Consider the following 22,913-nt stretch of genomic DNA (forward strand, 5'->3'; position numbering starts at 1 on the left):
AGGGGACAGAGGCCGCTGGCTCGGGTCCCCCCATCCAGCGCCCCGCAGTCCCCTCCCTGCACAGCACAGCCGGCTGCTCTGGGATCGCTGCTTTTCCCTCTTCTCCTGCAGAGGCGCCATCCCTGTGGCACTGCGGGATCAGCCCCTCGGTTAGCGTGCCCCTAACCCGCACGGCGCCCCGCTTTGCCGCGGGGTTTGCTCTCCTGTGCGGGCACAACCCCGAGGGCGCTGCCCAGCCCGGGGCACCTGCACTGCCAGGGAGCTGCGGGAAGGGATCGGGTTCGGTGCCGCGTTGGGGAGCAGCCCCGGGCACGGAGCCCCGCGGAGCCGCGGCAGCGCAGCGGGCACCGCCGCCCGGTCTGCACCGTCCTCTAGCGGCCACCGGCTTCTTCCCACTGCAGCACAGTCCCCTCTCCGCCCCTGCCGTCCAGGCGAGGTGGCACTGCCATCCTTGCAGGGACACTGCAGCTGTCACACTGCTCACCAGCAAGGCTGTCTCCCGCTTGGGCACTGCAGCTCTTGGCCATCAAACGTGCTTCCAACACCACAGCACGTGAGATCTCCCAGCTCCAGCAGAGATTACTAAAATGTAAATCCTCACACTCCCAGGGTGCAGGAAAATGATGCAGGAAAAGGGATGTGATGATTCGTTCAGTTTGTATCTCAGAGTCCACCACTCTTTCCCCAAGAGCAGCCCAAGAATGCACCTTGCCACCCACCTCAATATGTGATAAAAGTTAACAGGAGCACCTGTGATTGATGCTTCTCCTCACACACCGCTCTGGATAACTCGTGGCATTACTGAGGCATCAATTATCTTCAGCACAAGCACAGCTCCATTAGCAGGCCTGCAGCCTGCTCATTTTGATAAGGTTCACTCTGTGCATTTATCAACAAAATGGGGATAACCAGCAGGACACAGAGTTTGCAGCTTTTAACTCTGTTAGGACAGAGATGATGTTCACATCTCTGTATGCACCATCAACCAGAGCATCCTGTCTGCTGGGGTTTATTCCTCTGGAAGAGGAAGGCAGTTTCTCTGATTTTATCTCTTTTGGCTCTATTCACATGCTCCAGAAATCTCTTTTTAGAGGTGCAAGTATGGCCCAGGGACAGGGCAAAAAAACTGCAGAAAAGCAATTCTTTTTAGTAACAGGTCTCAAACTTTCTTCATAAACTACACAAAGATAGACTCTTGGCTTATTAATAGCAGTAAATCTCCAAGTCCAATAGGCTTCAGTTAATGAATATTGATTATGATAGTGCTGGAAAAAGCTAGTGTCAGTTGAACTGAGATCCTGTAGCCCTTTTTGCCTGAGCAGAGCTGTAAATTAAATGAGAGCTTGTTTTCCCAAATTAGATAGAGGAAAACACAGGGGTTATGGCACTGTAGCTCTCACTATCTCAGGGACATGAAACCACCTTAATGCTAATAGCAGCACTCACAGATGTAAATTTGCACCTCCCTCTATCTCCCAATGAATATCTTAAAAGAAGCTAAGCTGATTAACACAAACATTGTGGTCACCTCAACCTTTGACTCCCCAGATAAATCACATCATGATCTTGCTGAGCAGCTCTATTTTGCAGCCAGGCTGGGATGACTTAGAATGGAAGCTCAGGAAAACAAACCAAGGGCAGTCCATTGAGTCAGAGACCTTATCGTTACCCTGTGGTGGGGGACCCAGGCAGTGATGGGTGGGGAGGCTGCAGGGTTATGTCAATGTTTTCATAAAACTATGTTTTATGCTCACTGAAGTAGCCCAACAACAACAAAAACCCCCAGAACAGCTCTCTCCCCCCTCCCCAAATCTGATAAAAACCAAATAATAACAGGAGTGACTTATGCACTCGCTGCCTGGTACTTCAATCTGGCCTTCCAGTTAATACACCCCATGATTAAAGCATCTATAATCTACAGTCTGTGGAGACCTGGAGAGCAGGAGCAGCAGCAGGTGTGCAGCCTGATAAGGGTTGCTCACTCTGTGCAGATGAAACTTTCAATATTTATAACAGCTGATTTTTTTTCTTGATGCCTCCTATTTGAGGGGAAAGGGGTGAAAGTTGAAAGATAAAACCTTGATGAAAGACCAGGTGGAATGTTTTTCCAAGGACAGGCAGGGGCTTAAAACTATCTGCACCTAAGAGCTAGTTTAAAAATGCTGCTAAGGTAAGAGCAGCATCAGGGCTGGGGGAGTCTGTGGAAGACCTTCAAGGCTTGTCCGAAGTGCACCCAGGCCTTCAGCTGCAAGCTCCTCTGAGCTGTCTGTGGTTTGACTGCACCAAGCACAGTGGGACTGTGCTGGGGCTGCCAGGCATCATCACAAAATAATTAAGTCACTCCCAGTCAGCTGCAGATACTTCGAGTAAAGCGCTAACAGCATTTCCAGCTCGGCACTGAAATGTGCTGAGGAATCTGGAAACACCCTGCATCAGCCTGAGCCTCTGCCTCAGTGTCAGCAGGAGCTGCCACGGGCAGCACACAGGCACCACACATTCCCAGCACACTGGGAATGCTCTGGAAAACATGAATTGCATCCTGCTCCAATGCAGGCACTGCTCACTGCAGTGTGGTACTTGGGATCCACAGCTGGTGGAACACTGGAGATGCTGGTGCCTTTGCAGTCCTCCTCCTGAAAAACACAGGGATTTCCATTTCCTTTCCATGGCATTCCTTTTCCTGGTGCTTGGATAATGCTTTAGGCTGTGGCTATTCAGTCTCAGATACAAGGCTGTCCCCATAGGCAGCAGACGGCCACACCGCAAGGCAGGAGCTGCTGCTTTCCAATATTCCCCACCAAATCCATCTGCCCCTCGTGCAGGGTGTCCCTGTTGGTGCCAGGAGAGCCCAGAAGGACAGACAGGCACACAGGTCACACAGCCCTGAGGACACTGTTTACCCTCTGTCCATGTAGACACAACCAAACTCCCTCATTTTCAGCACTTTGAGATGTGGATTTGCCCCATGCCCAAGTGGTTCAATACTTGTGCTTTCAAAAACAGCCCAGCACTCCTGAGTGTCAATATAATCACAGAACTGAATGACACTGCCCACCAGCAATTACACACAGATATAATTGGGGCCACCCTGAATAAAATAAATCAGAGAAAGCCATTCAACACAGACATTCATTCTTTCAAATACAGTCATTCATCTGAGATGGTGCATGGACCTCTTCCAAAGTGAGCCATGTGGTTCTCACTGCTACAGCAGAGCACCTCAAGAAGTTTACCAAACACATAGAGACAAAACCCCCATGACAAAGGGAGATACATCTTGGAGATGAACTACAGAGCTTGGGTGAACCTGAACTGAGGCCTCTCAAGTTGAAAGTTACATCTCAACCATTCTGCCTTCCCACCTCAGATACCAGAAGTCAAAGAAAGAAGAAAAGCAGGCTTTTCTTAGGTAGCATTGCCCTTTCACCAGAGAACAAAGAAAGAGACTTCCAAAGAAACAGCGGAGAAATATCAATCCTCAGAAACACCCCATTTGAATTCAAAAGCATCAGAAAGGAAAAAAAAAAAAAAAAAAAAATATGTAGAGCTCTACACTGTGAGGACACGTCCACTGTTTGGAAAGCATGAAAAAAACTGGATGAAGAAAATGTAACACTTCAGTGTCTCCAAGACAGCTGCAGTTTTCCTTGACTTAACCAGACTTGGCTGCCAGAAATTGGATTTTTTGCCCTCCACTTTCTTCATTGTAATTTGCTCTTCCACAAAATATGATTTCAAATTATGCAAGCAGAGTTTAAATCTAAGGAGGTAACAATAAGTTGTTGAAAATGAGTTTTAAAAAACTCCTGAGTTCATCTCTGCTCTTAGTAATGAGTTTATCTCAAACTTAAAAGCTTGGGGGGAACCCAATCAAATGGAATTTGTGCATGACTTCTGGAAGTATATGAAAAATTAACAAAAGCATCCAGCAGCAATGGAGTTAAAAAGTTATTAGCCCCTGGATACACTCTGGCCAGAGCTCCCAAAACACATGCAGGCTGCAAGCAAAACTACACCAAGCTGCTTATCATTCTGAAGCAAAACTCAAGGATTAGCCTCCCACTGCACATCAGCTGGCCTCCCTGCTACAGCAGGCACCAGGATTATGTTCACTTCCAAAGCTCCTGAGCATCTGGAATCCAGCAACCTCAGTGCACGAGATGGATGTACAGGAAGGAACACCAGCAGCATTTCCTAGATGGATTTACTGAGCATTTTTGGAGTTGTTAGACAAACCAGTTTCACTGCCTTGAACGTGGGAGTGCTGAGTACAAGGAAGATAAACATCCCTCTCAAGATGAGCTTAAAAATGCATATAAAATATAATTATAATACATCAGGTGTTTACACTTATGTATTGAAGACGTTTATTACAAACAGGCTGTCAGCTCTCATATAAAAGTAAAACATCTGAAAAACAAGAGCAGTCAGAGAATGCAATTCCCCTCAGTCCCATGGAACAGCAGTGAGATGTCTGCTGTTGCAGCCCCTGGTCACAGCCAGCACCAGCAGTTCTGGGGGGAGGACTGGGATCCCAGCCATGAACAAGTCCAGAAACACTTGCTTCGAGGGAAAATCCCTCCCAAATAGCAGGTGTCAGTATGCAAGTGTGAGAATCACAGCAAAGTCCATCCAGGGGCAGTGGCAAGGGGACTGAAGAAGGCTGCAGCTCAAGCAGTGCAGCTCCCCTCACAGGAAAGGGGTGCAGAGCACATGGGAGCTTTCTGTGTCCCTAAGATCCAGCTGCTGACAGATGTGTTTTGGTAAGAGATGGCATCAGTCTAAACTGAAGTGCTCCGCAAAAATGTCATTTTTCTTCCCAAACAAACCTCGTACTTGCTCAAACTCCAGGGGCACATCAACAGCCTTTTTCTTTACTTCTCTATCAAAAAGCTACAAAATAAAAACCAGAAAATATTGTCAAAACTCAGCACAGGCTCTTCACCCCAGTAACACTGCACCCTCTGAAGTCTTAAAACATCCAGCAAATAAACACTTCAAAGAAAAGAGCCAGCCCTGTCACCACTGTTGCTCATGCTGTTATTTAACAGAACATTTTCCTGGTTTGCCCTGGTTCTGGGTAACCAAGCCAGTGCAGCTCCCTCCCCAGCAGCAAGGCAGATAAGCAAGGCTGCTGTATCCAGAATTTCCTTTCCTCTGGTTCCAGTCATTCACAAAGGCACAGCAGCATTACCTCAGAAGCTGAGAGCTCCAGGAGCCCTGATATGTCATCCTCCATTTCAGACAGGGACTGGTTCAGGACAGCAGCTGCCTTGGCCACATCTGGGTGATAATGGTTCTGGAGAGACTGGAAAAGTAAGACAAACAGGAGATAATCTAAAAGTATAGGGTAACACACATCCATCTGCACTCCCACACAGGAGTCTGCTCATTTTTTGGTCAGATCTCCAGTGACCACCAAATTCCATTAAATCCAAGTTTGCTACACCATGCTACTACAGCATTTTCACAAAATCCTCATTTCAGGCATCTTTCAAACATGTCAAAGGCTCCTCTCACATGATCACATCCAGCTCAAGACAAATTCATCCACAGGCCATGCCTACACTGCATAACCCAATTCTGCCCCCTAACAGCGCCCTCATGCCACACCCAAGCTCCAGCTCTCCAGAATTCCAGCTCCTGCACATCATTCTTGCTGCTGCTTGAGCCCCCTACACAAACCCCTCATCCATTTCTAGAGGATAACCTGCCTCTACTCAGTTCACTTCCACCAGTGCTCACCAAGTTCCTCTCTCCCCTCCAGAGCCTGGTCCATTTGCAGCTATTTAGTCTGTTTCAGCTCTGAACTGCAAGTTCAAATGTGTGCTCACAAGTCACCCACTATCTAGCACATACATTTCTCCAGTGTATGGAATCCTTTGCTAGGACAGAAAATGAGGCAGAGTAAAAGAACTCATCTCATTTGCAAGATATATGTCAAGCAGGTTCTTGTGAAAGGGGCTGTCCACTGCCAACACATGTCAGGGAAGCAGCAAAGGTGGAAGAGACCCATACCAGACCCAGATGCTCATTTTGGGATGACATACCTGAATCTCCCAGAGAGAGCTCTGCAAAGCTCTGCTTTCAGATGGCTCCTTCTCCTCCATAACATATGGATCTTCTGACATATCTAAGGAAATAGGAGATACACAGCTAACACCTCCTGTGTGATGTACATAAACCCAAAGGGAACACAGCCCCAGAGCAGTGCTGCAGCCAGAGTTGCTCCTTCCCAAGTCATTTATGGTTCCAGGGACAAACTGACAAATCCCAGCATGACCCAAGAGTCACTGCTGGCAGCACTACAGAACCATGTTACTTTTAAAGAGCAAAGGAAGTAGGGCACTTGGAATAGCTTTGAACATAACAGCAGGATCCTGCTGACCTTTCACAAACTCAAGGGACAGGACAAAGGGATCCTTCCAACCCTCAGAACTGCCATCTCCCCTTTTCCTCCACAGGAATGCTCCTCTTTATGCTGCCTTACAGGCACACCACAAGTCCCCCGTTACCTGCTGGCCCTCCTGGTCTGTGCAGCAGCACCCTGCAGGCCGGGTGCCTGCGGAAGAGGTTGCAGATGAAGGGGATGATCATGAGGAGAGCCTCGGGAGGGGCCGTGAGCGCCAGCCGCGCCAGCCGCTTGATGAACGCCGCCACCAGGTACGCTGGCAAGTGCCTGGGGACAGGGGACAGCAGGGAGCAGCTGTTACAGCCCTGGCAGGACAGCCAGCAGCCCCAGCCACCCCAACAGCACGTCAGGGGGCTCGTCAGGCTGTTCTGGCTGTGGAGTAAAGAGAAGCTTTAGGGATCTCGCTTTTTTGTTGTGTGCTCGCTGGAACAGATTTTTGGGGGATTTTACATTCAGTGCAGGAATAATCTCAGCTCACTGTGAGATTCAATCCTGACACGTGGCACCATTGCCAAGCACAGCCCCTGTACGTGGCCATTCCCATGGCAAACTTTATTCAGTCCTTTCATGAACTGAGTGCTTGGTCAGGCAACCTTAATTATATGCTTCTTATGTCATTTTGTGGGTTTAATTAATACACAGGCCATGGTGTTAAATTTACATAACACTTCCAAGCACTGCAGCTGTCAATGGGAACATAAAGCTCCCATGTAGTGTAAATGTGCAGCATAATTATTTTTTTTAATGGTAAAAATGCACATTTCTAACAGCAACCACCTCATTTAGGCCCCTTCTTCATGTCAGAAGATGAAAATGACCATTTTCACTCAGGCCTCACTACACCTGCCAGGCTCAACAAAGTTACCCAGAGGTCTTGTCACTCTCTCCAAGGTACACCAGGAATACAAGGGGGTTGGATATGAAGTGCCTGGTGCTGTGTTACTGTTGGGTTATTTTATAATATATGACAGCAACTATATGACCAGCTGCCTATCCCATTTCTTCCCTGTGTACAGTGAACTGACAACATCAAGACAGGCTGTCAAACACTTCACATTTCAGTGCTTTATGTCTGCAAAAAGCCATCCATTTATCAACAGCTTTTTAATCTATAAAAAGCCTGCAAATTTTACTTTTCCATTTTTACAAAGACAAGACAGAAAATTCATCACTTTCACCCAAAGTGGAACAGAGATCAAAAACACATCCATAAGCACTTGCAGCTCAAACTCTGATAACTAACTGCAATTCTTCCTTTCTGAAAATCCATGGCTGTGAGGCAAATCTTCAAAAATAGCACATGAAAAATTACACAAGACTACAATAATAGTCTCGGAATCAGTTTTCTCCATAAAAATGTATCTAATCCAGCAGGCACACTGAATACATTAAATCCAGACATGTGGGAGACTGCTCAAGAACAGAAAAGCAGGAGGAAAATGTGTGAGCACACATAATAAAGATGCTACTTACGATGAAGACAAAAACAGATCAGTCAGGTGGAAAAAGCGAGCTCGGTACTTCACGTGATAGATGGAAGGGTCTAACAGACTGTACAGCTTCTTGTAAAAGTCAGGATACTCCCTGTTGAAAATAGGAAAAATACACCATCCATTAGTGGTGTACAGAGGGACTGTGTCTAAATCTATTTGTGCTTTCATTAACAGCACCCCAGCCCACTGCTGTGCTCTGTTTAGCTCTCTTAGGCTTCCCTCTACAGTCTCCACTTGAAAACAAGCTGCAAGGTGAATTTATGGCTCTTGCAGTGCCCAGCTATCTTCAGGGTGTGAAGCCATGTCCAGCGACTGCAAATGGTACAGGATGCAGTGAAAGGGACACCAAAGACCATGGCTTCACCCTGTAATCAGATCAATGGAAATTGATTTTTAAGTGCTGAGCAACCACAGCCTAGAGAACAGACTATTTAGGTTCAGTTGTACAAGAAATCAGACAGCCAAAAAGCTCAGCATCCAAACAGCCTGAGCCTCTTGTGCAGTTTGGCTTTCTCATGGGGGAATTTCAAAGCCTAAAGGTGTAGTGAATCCATTTCAGTTTCTCTTACATAAAGACATAAATGCAAAAACCCATGTTCCTTTAAACAATATACTCTTTTTACTTACAGATTATGCTGATGAATCAAAATAAACAACCCATTTAGGGCTAGAAGACTGATTGCTCCACCTGTAAGAAAACAGACAGATATCAACACAACAAAAATAAGTAGAAAAAAATAATCAAGTTTTTTTTCTATAATACAATCTTCCCAGAAGGAAAGCAAAACTCAATAGCTGAAATCAGAGCCAGTGTGATGGCTGAAAGGTGACACAATTTCATCTACACCTTTCCAGAGACTCCCAAGTTTCCTACAAAGATTAAGCTGTAGTTTAGTAGAACAAACGTTCAACAACTGAGACACCAAATGTGCTGCTCTAATTCCTAAACAAAGTCACAGTGGGGAGGCAAAAGTCTGCTCAAAAAGCACATTTCTGCAGGAATCTGGATCCTGTGTTTGGATCAGCAGCACTGGCTGAACTCTATATTTAAAACATCTTACTCCAGTGTTCTACTCTTCCCCAAAGCCTTAAATATACACACAAGGAGCAATGACATTGACAAACACAGGCAAGATCATCTCACTTTCAGGGACAACGGAGTTGATTAGCTCCTTAGCTCCATCCCAGCCAGAAGTACACCCATTCCATCACCCAGGGTGTGGTGCTGCATCCAGCAGAGCTTCCAAGTCCATCTGTCCCACGCTGGGGGTGCCACAAAGGACAAAAGGCTGTTCTCACTCACCTATGCCATAGGCCACTGTCAAGAAGTCCATCATGAGAGTGGGCTCGTTCATGTAAGGCAGGACAGAGTCGTGCAGAATGACAAGAACCTTTTTGTAAAGGCCAGGGGGCAGCTGTGAAGGACAAAACAACACGGAGAAAGCACTGCAGGGAGAACTCAGTCAGCAGCAGCAACCTGTGTCTCAAAAAAGCAATGCACAAGCAGAAGGGAATGTGCCAGGAAAATGCAGAACAGCTTGCAGCAGCAGTTCCCAAATGGGAGAGTTTACAAGTGACACCAAGGAAGTTCACTCAAGAAGCAGGAGCTGACAGCTAACAGCCTCATCACTCAGATGGGGAAAACCAGCAGGAAAAAGGCTGGGGAAGGTTCAGCTTGTGAGCAGAGATTGTAATGCTGCAGATCACCCTTATGGGCAGAGATGTTTAAGGCAGGGAAAAAAGGCTGAGGGTAAGGAGAAAAAGCAGGTCATATATGAGGTCATGTTTCTTGGCAGAGTGATCCAACAGAAATGGTCACTGGGCTGTTCCCACCCAACACTCAAAACATTCTGGGGTCCTACCAGCAGCTTCCTGCAAGGCTGGACAAAACTATTAAGGGTCAGCAATCCTTAAATTAAAGAGCAACACAGATCAGTGGCAGAAGTAACACTCACCTTGTGCTTCAAAAAAGTCAGCCACATTTTCTCAAACACCTGTTTGTGTGCCTTAAAACAGAATTGCAAACGGTGAGTTAAACACACTACTACAGATAATGCTCTGTTTTAAGCAGACAAAATTTCAATTCTAATGCACCAAATGAACAGTTACCTGCAGCTTTGAAAATTTCAACTCCTCACGGTTATCTAAGAAGAAAGAGAAACCAGATGTTAAACTTGAAATGGATATTCAAAAAATGAAGATGACCCTTTTTAACTTAGCCCTTTGATGCTCTAAAAACCTGGGCTGAAGTACCTAATTTGATACAAGGCCACAACAGACCCCCTGCAGACTGAGGAATGTGGATTTTTAAGACTGTTTAGAATCACAGTGATCAAAGAAGCAGTAATTCTTCATCAGCAAACAATAACAAAGTCTTTACATACTAAAAATCATAAACCTAATTTCCTTTTCACACACAGTATATCATGCAGAGTTTACTAACCTTGCTTGACCATAAATTTGACCATCTCAGACTCTTTGTTTGGCATGTTAATAGGTGAGATGAGGGAAAATACATTCTGCTGGTAAAAAGGCAGCGGCCTCTGAGGAAAAAAGCATATAAACAAACATGAAGCAAGTTCCACATCAGATAACAAGATGCTGGGCTTCAATATTGCCCTGTATCCAAGTACTGAATATATTTAGGAAAAAGAAAGGGAAAATGATGATTAAACTACACACTGGTATCTTCTCTGTTGCAGCCTCAGCCTGGAGTACTACATGTTTATCCAACATGAAACCTATCTCTGCACTTATTCTGGTTTAACAAAACTGGTGGATTCAATGAAGGAAACAGGTTCTTCCTCTGCACCAGTGTAAACAGAATTAAAAGTTCTCTGTGTGTCACCCAAGCTGTAAAGATTTGGGTAAAACAGAAGCTAGAGCTTAGACCAGAAAGAACAGTATGTGTTTTGAGTAAAGCCAGTCTTGGCATACTGACATACATAAGAAAAACATCAATGCCTCCAGTGGGCACACTCATTTCTCTGGCTTCCAAATATTTCCATACACTACTAACTCCTCCCTGCTTCACACACAAGACACACAACCCAGAGCAGCTCATCCAGAGCCACCTGAGCAGGAACAATTTGTTACCTCCTTTGTCTTCTGCATGACCTGCCCGATGCTGGCAGTGACAGCCTTCATGACAAAGTACCGCACGTCGTCGTACTCCAGGTACTCCTGAAAGCGGGAGATCAGCAGTGAGGCGTCCTCGGTGGTGGGAAGCAAACCATCAACAACCACCTAACAAAGGGTTTGGAAAGCAATGAGTCAGTCTCTCACAGCACTGGAGAACAGTGAGAGGCTGAGGGCACATGAATTCGTGTGCCATCAGGTCACTGACAAGAGGGACTTCTCAGTTCTGCAGCTTACCTTAAGAAGGTCACATGGAAACGTTAAAGTTCCCTTCCACTCTATTTTGATCAATGGATACTGTGCCTCCAATTCCACAAACTTCATGAGCGTGCAGAGTGCCAACTCCTTTAAGAAAAAAAAGAAAGCAACATCACACACAAAAAAAAAAAAAAAAAAAAAAAAAAAAAAAAAAACCACCTAAACAAGAACACCAGGGATCAAACTCAACGGAAGAATAATATATTATTTCCTGAGAAGGCTGCATGCTCGCTGCTGGTGAGCAGAGCATCAGTGTTGTCTTACAGCACTGCCTGCCCTCCCACACTGAGATGCCGGGCGAGAGCCCCACGGGAGCCCCGTGAAGGCCCCGTGGGCCAGCAGCGGGCTCAGGACCCACCTTGACCTGGAAGGCGTCGTGCCCCAGGAGCTCGCCCAGGCAGCCCACGCAGTCCCTGTAGCGGTGCCTCATCCATATCCTGTACTTGTCCTCGGCGCTGTAGCTCTCTGTGAGGGACAGACAGACACACACAGGCTGGGCTCGGGCAGGGCCGCGCCTGTCCCGGGCAGCGCCGCGGGCCCCGCTCCGTGCTCACCGCCCAGAGCGGCGTCCTGGTCGGGCAGCGGCCCCACGAACAGCTCCCGCCGCTCCAGCAGCGCCCCGAACAGCCGGCTGCAGGTCCTGGCGGCGCTCACGATGTCCTCCGGCTCCTCCTGGCCCTGGGGAACAGCGTGTCAGAGCGGCGGCCCGGCCGCGCTGCCCTCCCTCAGCCCGCTCCCCCGGCCCGGCCCGGCCCGGCCCGCACCGCCAGCGGCTCCAGGAGCTCGAAGACGCGGTTGGCGCTGGAGCGGCTGCCCAGCACGGCCTCCAGGCAGGCGGCGAGCGCGGCCTCCCGCGCCATGCCCGCATGGGAGGATGGAGGAGGAGCCGCGGCCGCTCCGCCCGCAGGCGGGGCCGGCAGCGGGGCGGGGATCGCCACCCGGATCGGGATCGGGATCCGTCCCGCCGCCCACACCGCCCCTCCCGGTAACACCCCCGTACAGAAGGCAGGGCGAGGCAGCGGTATAAAAATGTACACTTTATTACACCTTCAGGTAGGATACAGCACTATTCCTTATCATCCTACTGGGTCGAGTACAAATGTTCATCACTTATGTACAGGCTGACTTCCTAACACACTCCCGGGAGAAAGACACATCGAGAGGAAGAGAAAAAAAAATAATTAGAAGGAAAAAAAAAAAAAAAAAAGGTGACTTTTTAACTTCATCAACTGACCTAAACAAGAAACAATCGCCTCTTTAGACACCAAATCAGACCAGCACAACGACGTAGCCAACAGCTCTCCCACTGCTGGAAGTGTTCCCCCCCACCCCGACCTTCATGCACATCATAAAAGCTAAACACTTAAAAGTAAAACTGGGGCTACCTAAGCAATGTTTTTGGATGAGCAAGGCTATACTGTACACAGTGTCACTATCCATTACCACTGCATCTGCTTTGCATTTTAAACTACTCTGCTGTCAGCAGTGCCAGCTCCCTGGCTGGCAGTGAAGATTAGGGGATGGCACATGCCAGGGGTTAGCAGGGTCAGGGGAACACTACTGCATGCAAAAACAGTTTAAAAAAAAATGCCCTTGTGTTTGTACACCTGAGGGTCTGAAAAAAAAAAAAAAAAGTATGCAGGACAAAAGGGGTATAAAATAAAAAAATCAGGAACGCTGCCTGAGCCAATGTTTGCATTTGTGATCTGAACAGAACTGGCTGTATCTATCCCAACTAACACAGAGGAGCTGGCTGAGAATGCTTTCTTGTTTAAGCCATGTGGATTGCCAGGAACCAACAAGTGTGGACATACAGAGGTAAAAACAAAATATATGCTTTCCTTGCCCTTAAATAGGCTCCTTTCCTAAAAGAGTAAACAATGAAAACATAATTTTAAAACCATCTCAGAAAAGGAATGTTGTAATTTTGTCTGGATTTTACACATTGTGCAGTTTTATGGCCAAAGTAAAATAAATCCCTTCAAGCCACCATGGGTTTTTTGATTCCTCACTCAGTGCTGTTTGCAAATTCTGTTATTCATTGTATGCAAGAAAAGTAAAGAAACCCCCCACAGTTCTATGCAGCTTTTTGCTTTTTTTTTTTCTCCATAACAATAAGGCAAACTGATTTGGAGGAAGAGGCCACGCTCTATTCACATCCAAAATACCCACCTGAAGATACATTCATTGTTAGCTTTAGTAAAAGAATAGTACAAAAGTTAGATCTTACTCTTTACACAGTTGAAGAATTAAGTCTTAGATTTAATTTCACTATTCTCCCCTTCCCCCAGCCCCCCACCCCCCAAGCTGAAAGCCGTGTAAAAAGTACTGAACATTTAAACATGTTGCAAGAGCAGAATGAAACAGAGAGATTAGATTTTATCAGCTGGAGATTTTTTGTGACAAAAGTCCCATGAGAAACAGCTATGGATCATCTGTTTAGCTGTATCTACTAAACAATTCTTTTACAAAAAAAAATGGGCTACACTTTAATACACATTTACTATCAACACAGTATTTACTCAGCTCATGCCTAAAATATCCATTATTTTAAAGTGAAATACGAGAATGAGCACACAGGTTGAGTGATTCAGTAAACTGTACACAAAAACTACTAACAAACATTTTAAAAGACTTACAAAAATGGAGAATGAAACTTTTTTTTTTTCCTTTTTAATTACATATACTTACAGGTTTTCACATTTATTGGCTAAACTTTGCAGGCAGCACTTCAAGCCTGTGTTAGATCTTCCAGGGGTGTTTACCACAGGGAAGAACAACACAGAGCTTTTGTACAGATGGAAAATACTGTGCTGTATCAACTACACCTGGATCTTTGTGTGGCTTCACTGTGGGTACTGAGCACACACTGAACTACAGCAAGGAGCTGCACATGCCCACAGGCAGGTGTGGTGTTCTAACACAGATGGATTTTACTGACATTTATGGCAGATCACCATTTCACTTTTGAGAAGCTGGGCAGAATTTCAACCTAAGTAATGCTTGCTTTATGTGGTTTAAATGAGCACAGAGAACACAGGCAGAATGCATCTTGTACAGAGTTTGAGTGCTAAACAGTTGCTAATACACTGAAGTTACACGTGAGTTTTCATGTTTAAATGTTCACCAGCAAGAAACCTTCTGCTACAAAAAAAAAATAAAAATAGAGGTGTTTTGTCTTCATTTGGATGTTTGGAGTAGCTTCTCACTTGTCTCAGCAAACACAAAACACTGTGTTTCTCTGTTACTGCAATAGTTCAACTTGGTTTAGTAGGTGCCTTTAATCTGACAGTCGGTGTCCTCATCTGTACTTTTGCTTGCTGACTCTGGGCCTCAGGTGTTGCTGGTGTCTGGGCTGGGTTCTGTACACCTGGAGCCTGAACCTGGGGAGATGCTGTGGTCACCACCTGCTGCTGGATCAGTTTCTGCTGCACGACCTGAGCAGTAGCAGTGGTTGCAGGGATCACCTGAACCTGCTGTTGACCTGCTGTCGTCTGAGAAAGGGTCACAGTCTGGGGCTGAGCTTGTACCTGCACATCAGGAGGAAAAGGCAATTACTAAATGGTTTGGCATTAAACTGAGCAATCCTTACATTTCTGCTCTACGGAAGGAATTCTGCTTCCTTAGGTATTTGCTCTCTTAACTGACAAACAACTCGGACAATGATTCTGGGAACAGAGGCTCTGTGGTTTCACTGAGAAACACCACTCTGTCACATTTTCTAGAGCCTTATAAATCAGAACTAAGAGCCAAAGTCCCTGTAACTCGGGTCTCTGCAGTGCAAATCCAAGGACATGTCCTCAGATACTTTCAGAAGGCAGATGAAAGGCATAGAAACCCTACCAGATATACAGGAAAATTCCTGCACTGCAGAAGTGAAGGAGCAGGGAAAAGAACAGAGGGACAGCCAGAAGACCAAAGAGGTTAAAATGCTGCCTCTGCACCCATATTGTGACAATAAATACAGCCACTGAGGCTTCCCACCAGTCTCTGCCATTTCCCTTTCAGACTACAGCTGCCACTCTATTGCAAATTTATGGCAGAATAGTTTGACTCCATCCAGACATTTAATTTTCATAGCTCTACCCAGAGCAAGGGAGAAAAAAAAAAATCAACATCTCCTTGTTCAGAGGACAAGGTAATGAAAACTGAGCAGCTTCAGCTGTCTTTGTCAGATGCAGAAACCAAACAAAGCTACAAGGACTTCTCCAGAGGAGAAATTAACACTTGAATGCTCCAAAAGGATTCCAGCGGGAAGCACTAAAAATGCAGATAAAAAGATTGCCACATACACATAAAGACCATAGTTTAAAAAATACTTATGGCCTAAACCTACTGCCACTGTAGTCACTGGTGTGCATGGGAGGGAAACTATTTGTCTTTATGCCACCATTGATGACTTTTGAAAATGATCTAGCAGCTCTTCCTGACTACAGAGGGCAACTGATGTGTTGACTGATGAGGTTTCTACTTCCTGCTGTGTACTTTGCCCTTGAAGCATTCACATCTGAGGTGGTTATCAGACAGCTTACACCACTTTATCACCATTTTGAGATAAAGAGTCACAGATTTTATTCTGCAGTAAAACTCTGCACTGTGAACTGTGGCAGGTTAAGAGCCAACTGGCCCAGACTTTTGTGCACCAAAGGCAGGAACTTCATCCACCCTCCAAAGCTAAATCACTCCTGCCAATCAACTGCCTAAGGTAGGCCTGTTGCTAATGATCTGGATGACATTGTTCTGAACAATTGTTCTGAACAATTCTAAACTGCATGGTCGTTAGGGGAGGGGAACCAAACCACCTGAGCTTCTCCTGCCTGAGCCCTGTCTGTTACCAGCACACATCTGGAACAGGTACCACACCGTTCTGCCTTTCACACAGCACTTGGCACAGCTCAATGAACTGAAACAAAACAACTTGTAACCTTCAATTTGTCCTAATTTTTTGTGGAAAAAGCTCAGATGGTGCTCATTAGTTTAATTATTTGCTATATTGACTATACATCACCAGAAACCAATTTTTAAACAGCCTTTCAGCTCTAGAAAACACCTTTAAAAATCTGTTTTTCAGCTTATCCACAGTGATGAACAAACATTGCTACATCTATGAAAGTTTTAGACCAGAGAATATACCTCAGCTGATTCAGTATTCAAGACTTATTTTTATAGAAAGGGATTTGCTGTATCCTTCAAAAATACTATCTATGCTACACATAACATGAAAAATACACACATCCCAAAAAAATGAGCTTTTCTGAAGATCATGTTTGCAGTGCTATATTTGACAAGAGCAAAACCTACCTGTTGGGAAACTGAAACCATCTGCTGAATGTTGGCAACAGTAGCTTGTTGCTGGACCACTTGTGGGAGTTTCGCAACCTGGGGTGATATAAAATAAAGAAAGATTGGATCAAAATAAAAAGCTGCTGATAGCAGCAAAACACCAAGGCCTGTTAATGGTAAGTTGCAGCTTGGCATTTTCAGTGAGGTTGAATGTTTATGAAACATTTTAGGTCCGTGAAAAGAACTTAGCTAGGGGAGGAAGAGAAATATTTTCACTTTTAACTACAACAGAGTCATTTCCTCCCGACTACCTAGAAAACTAAGGAAACACATGAGTTCTAACAGGTTCCATTATCTGGGATATACTTTTTATAGAGTAAGGCTTCCAATTCCTAACCCCCTTCTTTTTCCTTGGTTAGGCTGATACAGTTATGCAGAAAAGAAAGTATGTGAGTTGTCACCTACTCTAGGCTACCAGAGATTAACTGTGAGGCAGCACCAGAAACAGGAAAAACTCTGGCTGAATTTTCCTTAGTAAACACAGTATGGAATCCCTTGCCTAATAAAAAGGAGTAACTCAATTATTTTAGTTCAAAGAGGAAAGGCAAACTTGCAGCTCACAATTGCTCTGACTTGCTGCAAGGCCACATATGCAGCACCAGTGAATTTTATTAAAAAATCAATTTAAATGAATGTGTGACTAGAATTAAAATGAGTGGGTGCTGAGTTCTACCTCACCTGTTGTCTTTACAATTCTCCAGTCCCAGTACAGTTTAAGGGTGTAAACCTGTGTTACCTGTACCTGAATCTGGGCCTGCACTTGCTGGGTTCCACCTGGTTTCTGGGTTTGGGAAATTGGAGTTGTTAAGAACTGTGTTTTAATGGCAGGCTGTGTAGCATAAGTTACTTTTTGCTGCTGTGAAGTCTGCTGTTGGGTCTGGACCGTAACCTGTTGAGCATTTATCTGCACAAGAGAAAAAAAGGCATCAATGACTACAAAAGGTAAGTGTATTTTAAAGAATAGGTATGTGGGGGAAAAAAAGATTAAATACATTTAATTATTGAAAAAAATTCTCCCAAGATTAGCAATAAAAAAAATGAGCACTAGATGAAAGCCTTCATGCATTTACACAAGTATTCAGAATTAAAGCGTTTAATGAAAAGTTTCTCTCTTACACACAACACTCACACAACAATACACTTACTAAAAACTACCAATCAACCACTTTACAGGAAAAATGAAGCACGTGAGAACCTGTTCTCTCTAGATATATCTAAGATTCACACCTAGAAATCCTGACTGACTCTCTAGGGGTGTCCTGGTCATCCAGAACCACTGCACAAGTTAATGGCAGAGCAGACAATGGTACCTTTTGCTGCACAGTAGCCTGTCCCTGTGCAACCTGGGGCTGGATGGCTTTCTGCTGCTGTGCTGCTTGGTGGTGCTTGAGTTTCAGCAGCTGCTGGACATGCAGTGGCTGTGCAACTACTGTCTGGCCTCCTGAAAATTACAGAAATAATTAGAACTGTAAGAGTCTTCAGTTTATTGCTTTGTCCCAGTAATCACAGCTTGCACACACAGATTCTGCTTTAACAGACTTACACATTTGCACAGCTTTGAGCACTAACAACCCACTGATTTTAATGGGAATAAGACATGATTGTGACATTAGAGAAAATTTCTTATCTAAGGGCATGAGTAAGCTAATTTTTTGTTCCAACATCATTCTTCCTACAAGAAAAAAATTGTCTATGCTATAGGAGACTGCTATGAAATACAGTTCTTCCTATTTCCAACTTGCATTCACATACCTGCTGCTTTCTGTGGCTGCCCAATGGCAACACTAATGCCTGCCACAGTCACAGGGAGTGTGGTGACTCCTGCAGATGACACAACAGCAGCTGGAACAGACACCACTGGAGGCTTTGCCAGAGCAACCTGTGCTGCTTGTGGAGTCTGGGCCTGGATCTGTCCTTGTGCTTGGAGCTGGGAAGCAGGAACACGAGTCTAAGCAGTAAGGAATGAAGATTATTGTACCAGCACAGAAAGATTTGCTGCATATAACAGGTGATTATAAAGTGATAGCTGTAAATTTTTGTAAATGTAATGGCTTCTGTACAGTGACACAATTCAGAGATGGTATCAATGGGTAAGTACAATGTGAAGTTATTTATGTTATAGCTGCCCCTTTTGAACTGCCAGAGCAATGCAAAGGACACTTGTGAGCGTGAATGAGCAGTTAATTTAAACCAGCCAACAGTGAGATGTCTGAGACTGTTTTTGCCAAGTCAAAGCCAACTCACCAGGCGTGCCACTTGCAGGTTGGTGACCGTAGTGCCCGTGAGGACTGCGCCAGGACGAGGGGCTGTCACAGCAGTGAGCTGCTGCGTTTGCTGCTGCTGCTGCACTTGCACTTGTGCTGTTTGCTGCTGTGCCCCTTGCTGTGTCTGCTGCGCTGCCTGCTGCTGGGGGAGCTGCAGCTTCTGCTTCTGCAACTTGATCAGCTGCTCCTGCAAAAATCAAACATCTCCATCACTCCCAATGGTTTAAATTACAGGAGAAAAATGGAGATTGCATCCAAAGCTTAAAAGGAGAAACATTCTGTGCCAGACTAGAGCTAAGATCAAGTATCTAAAATGTAACTCTTTTACACAATGGCTTCCAGCGAGCAGCAGTAAGTGCTTTCCATCCTACCCTACTCTGCTATTTAAAGTGCTGTCAGACTCACTGCCTGCATGAAATTTTAGTAGGATGAAATTGAAGAGGGAAATACATCTCACTGTAGCCCAAGAAAACAGGACACAACACACACTGCTAAGGAAGCTTACAGCAATGAGAGCAATGTGCTACATTATTTCATGAGCAGTTCCTCACCTGTGACAATTTCCCTACAGTTTTTATTTGAGCTGGAGACTGGGCTTGTGCCTGAGCCTGGATCTGTGGGACCTGCACCTGAGCAGCCTGCTGCTGTTGTTGCCTCAGAAGCTGGAAGTGTGCAGGGGTGATGGTTTTGCCCGACAGCTGGACTGTTGGTGTAGCTGTGAATAAAGAAAAAACAAAATGTTATGACAAACACTTTTCAACATTCAATTTAACTCATGAATTTCACCTGAGAAGTGGAGCTGTTAAATGCTTATTTTTCTGCTCCAGTACACTTTGTGGATTTACTTCATGTAAGAACACATTATCATGAGCATGATGTAAAAGCAGAGTAGATCATAAAATACAAGAGCCTTTCTTCACAATGCTTTTTAGTCAAGACAGTAAATTCTAATATTTTACTGTTAGATTGTTAATATTATTTTTAAATTGCAATGCTTAGGGGCCAAGCTCTCTATTGCCATACTTTATCCAGAAATACTGGAGATAAATGTCATCTGAGCACCAACAACAAAGCAAGTTAAAAATCATAGCCCTGTTTAATTGCACCCTAGACTTCCAACATCGTGGGGCTGTGGTGGTGCATCAACAGGAATTCCGGGGCCCTTTGTGCACTACTGGAAAAAGTCCCTGAAGGCAGGATCATTACCTGGTGTGACCTGGGTCACCAAAGACCTTGTCTGGGTCTGCACAGGCGTGAGGTTGGTGGTGACCACGGCGGAAGCCGTCACCGAAGTCACGGCGCGCACGCCCTGCGTGGAGGCGATGGTCACCAGCTCGGTGGACGCCGCCGGCGCCGCGGCCGCTCGGGGCTGGCTGTGAACCACCTGGGCAGTGGCCGTGCCTCCCGAGGTCTGCAAGGGAACACAGCCATCACTGCTCCCTTCCCACGCCTCGCACTTCCCTGCTGGAATTTTATTAATTCCCTTCTAGGCAATTTTAAAAACAAGCATGAAAAATGCAAAAGGACAAAAGCCCCAAATCTGTCTAACACATCTGTTTAGATGAATCTTAAAATCAGCATGTGGTTAAATCTTTTTCCATCAGTCTGATCATCAAATTCTTCACCCCATTACAGACATTTGATTTTAGTACCTTTCAATATTTTGCTTTATCTTCCATAGTCTTAAACCATTAACATAACAATAAAGATCATAATTAATAAAGCACAAAACAGTTACAGGCTGAAAATGTTAATGACATAGCAGCACTTCCCCATAAACTATTTTTAACAGTATTATACATTTTTTTCTGATAAATCATTCCAGTGTGTTCTGATGTTTTGGTAAGAGAGAGAGGCTTGATAAAGAACCCCAAGATGCACTTGCATTTGCAAGAAACAGAACTTCTGACAACATGGAAAGCTAAAGCTATGCTAATAAAAATGCAGGGACACAACTAATGACAGGATCTACTCACAGTCAGCGTCCCAGGTATAACAGGGGAGGCCAGACGTTTATTGATGGGCTGGAAGGTGGCAGCAGGGACCCCAGCAACAGTGTTTACAATTACATTTCCACTCACTGTAGCTGAAAGCAAGCCAGGATTAATGTGAGATTCTGAAAGTGAAAATCCCAACGTCCCATCACCTCCTATGCCCAATTACAAAGTCTCCTTACCAGTCTGGATGCTCGTCCCCGTCACTGCTGTCTTGATGGTGCCTGCCTAATTAGAAGACAATTAAGGTAACAGTTCAGAAAAACAATAAAAGAAAACTGAGCATTGCTTAACACAGTGCTGTATTCCAGAAGTGACAAAATAACAAAAATTCAATGGAACACACAAAGATTTCTGCAGTTGTTCATTGACTCTACAGATCACAGCAACCAATGCATACATAAATCAGGATTCTGCCTTACTAATGAGCAACTGTAGACCAGCCAAGTGTGTGGTAAACCCTGGTCACTGGACATCCCTGTTAGCAGAGGAAGGGAGCAGTTCCTTGGACAACCACCCACACAGGAACATCACTGAGCACTACATACACAGCAATGCTTGTGGGCCAGAACACATCCTCTGAGTCTTTCTGCAAAAGCTGTGGTACTCCTGCTCTGCAGCAAGCAAAATAAATCCACCACTGCCTGCACACATTACTATGCAAACTGGATTGGCTCTAAATGCAAAAGCCACAGACCAGTCATCAGACTCATTCAGACTCTAGATTTAGGGAAGACATGAAAACTTTGCACAAATTCGCAGTAAAAGCTCCATGTTGTTTCCTGTAGGATGCATCATTTCACTTGCCTTGCAAAGGTTAATGAATCTTTGGCTTCTAAGCTCTTTAACTGAGTTATTCTTACAGCTACATTCTCCTTTATTCTCTGTATTTTGCAGTTCTCTGTACAAATACTTCTTGTTGACCATGTATATCTATTCACTCAGACTTCACTAAATGAAAGTCTAAAGTGAAAAAAGAAAAACCATCTTTGCATGGTGTTTTTCCACTTGAGAATGCCAAGATCTGTTGCTACAATGGTACAAATAGTCTTAATAAATCAGGGTACCAGAAGATACCCAGCATAACCAGGGAAAGCAAACAAGAAAAAAATATCTTTGATCCCACTATACTGACCTAAAATTCTTTCCAGAGAAAACACGACACAAATACAGCACACACAGAAGAACTGAAGTTACTACATCAGAGGCACCGAGCTCTCCCTTTCTTACCAATACTGCTGTGTTGGCCACAGTAGTGACTGCAGTCTGCACCACTGCCTGTGGCTGCTGAACTACCTGTGCTTGTGCCTGTGCCTGTGGCTGGGCCTGGGCCTGCTGCACGGGGGGCTGCTGGGGGGGCTGCTGGCCCGCCTGGGGCTGCTGGGGCTGGGGGCCCGTCTGCTGCTGGGCCCTCTGCTGCTCTGCCAGCGCCTGCAAGGCAAGGGGCACCTTCAGTCTTCAAGCATAGAACAAGCAAGATGTGGTTTTTTTTAAACAAAACAAAACAACAAGACAAAACCTCTTTATTTCTATCCACAGAACCTCTTTAGTTCTAACCAGAGACAGTCCACAAAGCTGGCCTCACTTTTCAAGTCCAAGTTACAGAGCCTGACTCATTTTAAACTACAAGATGTACTCATGGTTTTATGGCTTAAAGCATAGCACAACAAGAAACTTATCATTCACAAGCAAGGACAAGTAGTTCTTTCTGAATAATATAAGAAAGGAGGGTACAGAATAGTCAAAAATTAAACAACATTTTTAAACGTTTTAGCATCTTTTGCAAAAATATGCTCCTCATTGTTTAAGGGGTCTGAGAGTGACAAGAGGCACAAGGAAAGGCCCCCTTTGGGCCTTGGTTATCTAAACCCCTGTACATAAACAACGTGCAGCTGCTCATAACACCCACTGTACTGCCAAACTTCTCCCAGGAGGAAGCTTTGCTCGTACCTCATCTGTTGCCTGATTTTTTAATTACCACAGTCATTTGTGCAGCAGAGATGGGACCGTA

At 45.1% G+C, this 22,913-nt stretch overlaps 2 protein-coding genes across 23 annotated transcripts in view; both read right to left on the reverse strand.

Annotated features, from left to right (window-relative positions):
* Window positions 1-4,347: 4,347 nt before the first annotated feature.
* Window positions 4,348-12,188, reverse strand: NOC4L (nucleolar complex associated 4 homolog). Its single transcript, XM_041489074.1, has 15 exons — window positions 12,066-12,188; window positions 11,856-11,979; window positions 11,660-11,766; window positions 11,281-11,388; window positions 11,002-11,151; window positions 10,349-10,448; window positions 10,015-10,049; window positions 9,861-9,911; window positions 9,209-9,320; window positions 8,533-8,593; window positions 7,886-7,996; window positions 6,516-6,679; window positions 6,051-6,133; window positions 5,195-5,308; window positions 4,348-4,893 (listed from the first exon to the last, which is right to left on the reverse strand). The coding sequence occupies exons 1-15, from the start codon at window positions 12,159-12,161 to the stop codon at window positions 4,777-4,779; spliced, it is 1,533 nt and encodes a 510-aa protein (XP_041345008.1). The 5' UTR covers window positions 12,162-12,188; the 3' UTR covers window positions 4,348-4,776.
* Window positions 12,189-12,323: 135 nt separating this feature from the next.
* The window catches only part of EP400 (E1A binding protein p400), a 56,582-nt gene continuing 45,992 nt past the window's right edge, over window positions 12,324-22,913 (reverse strand). For 16 of the 22 annotated variants that reach the window (XM_041488329.1, XM_041488326.1, XM_041488327.1 and 13 more), the window contains 11 exons: window positions 22,133-22,333; window positions 21,085-21,130; window positions 20,885-20,994; window positions 20,115-20,319; window positions 19,460-19,623; window positions 18,889-19,095; window positions 18,397-18,592; window positions 17,955-18,085; window positions 17,381-17,548; window positions 16,603-16,680; window positions 12,324-14,831 (listed from right to left, as the gene is read on the reverse strand). In XM_041488329.1, the coding sequence (XP_041344263.1) occupies window positions 14,559-14,831; window positions 16,603-16,680; window positions 17,381-17,548; window positions 17,955-18,085; window positions 18,397-18,592; window positions 18,889-19,095; window positions 19,460-19,623; window positions 20,115-20,319; window positions 20,885-20,994; window positions 21,085-21,130; window positions 22,133-22,333 (1,779 nt within the window). In that variant the 3' untranslated portion in view covers window positions 12,324-14,558. The remainder of the gene's footprint in view (window positions 14,832-16,602; window positions 16,681-17,380; window positions 17,549-17,954; window positions 18,086-18,396; window positions 18,593-18,888; window positions 19,096-19,459; window positions 19,624-20,114; window positions 20,320-20,884; window positions 20,995-21,084; window positions 21,131-22,132; window positions 22,334-22,913) is intronic. The other 6 variants (XM_041488337.1, XM_041488347.1, XM_041488348.1 and 3 more) reach the window with 4 other exon arrangements.

Source organism: Pyrgilauda ruficollis, unplaced genomic scaffold, assembly GCF_017590135.1.
Source record: "Pyrgilauda ruficollis isolate IOZ18807 unplaced genomic scaffold, ASM1759013v1 scaffold9, whole genome shotgun sequence".
Classification (NCBI taxonomy): Eukaryota; Metazoa; Chordata; class Aves; order Passeriformes; family Passeridae; genus Pyrgilauda; species Pyrgilauda ruficollis.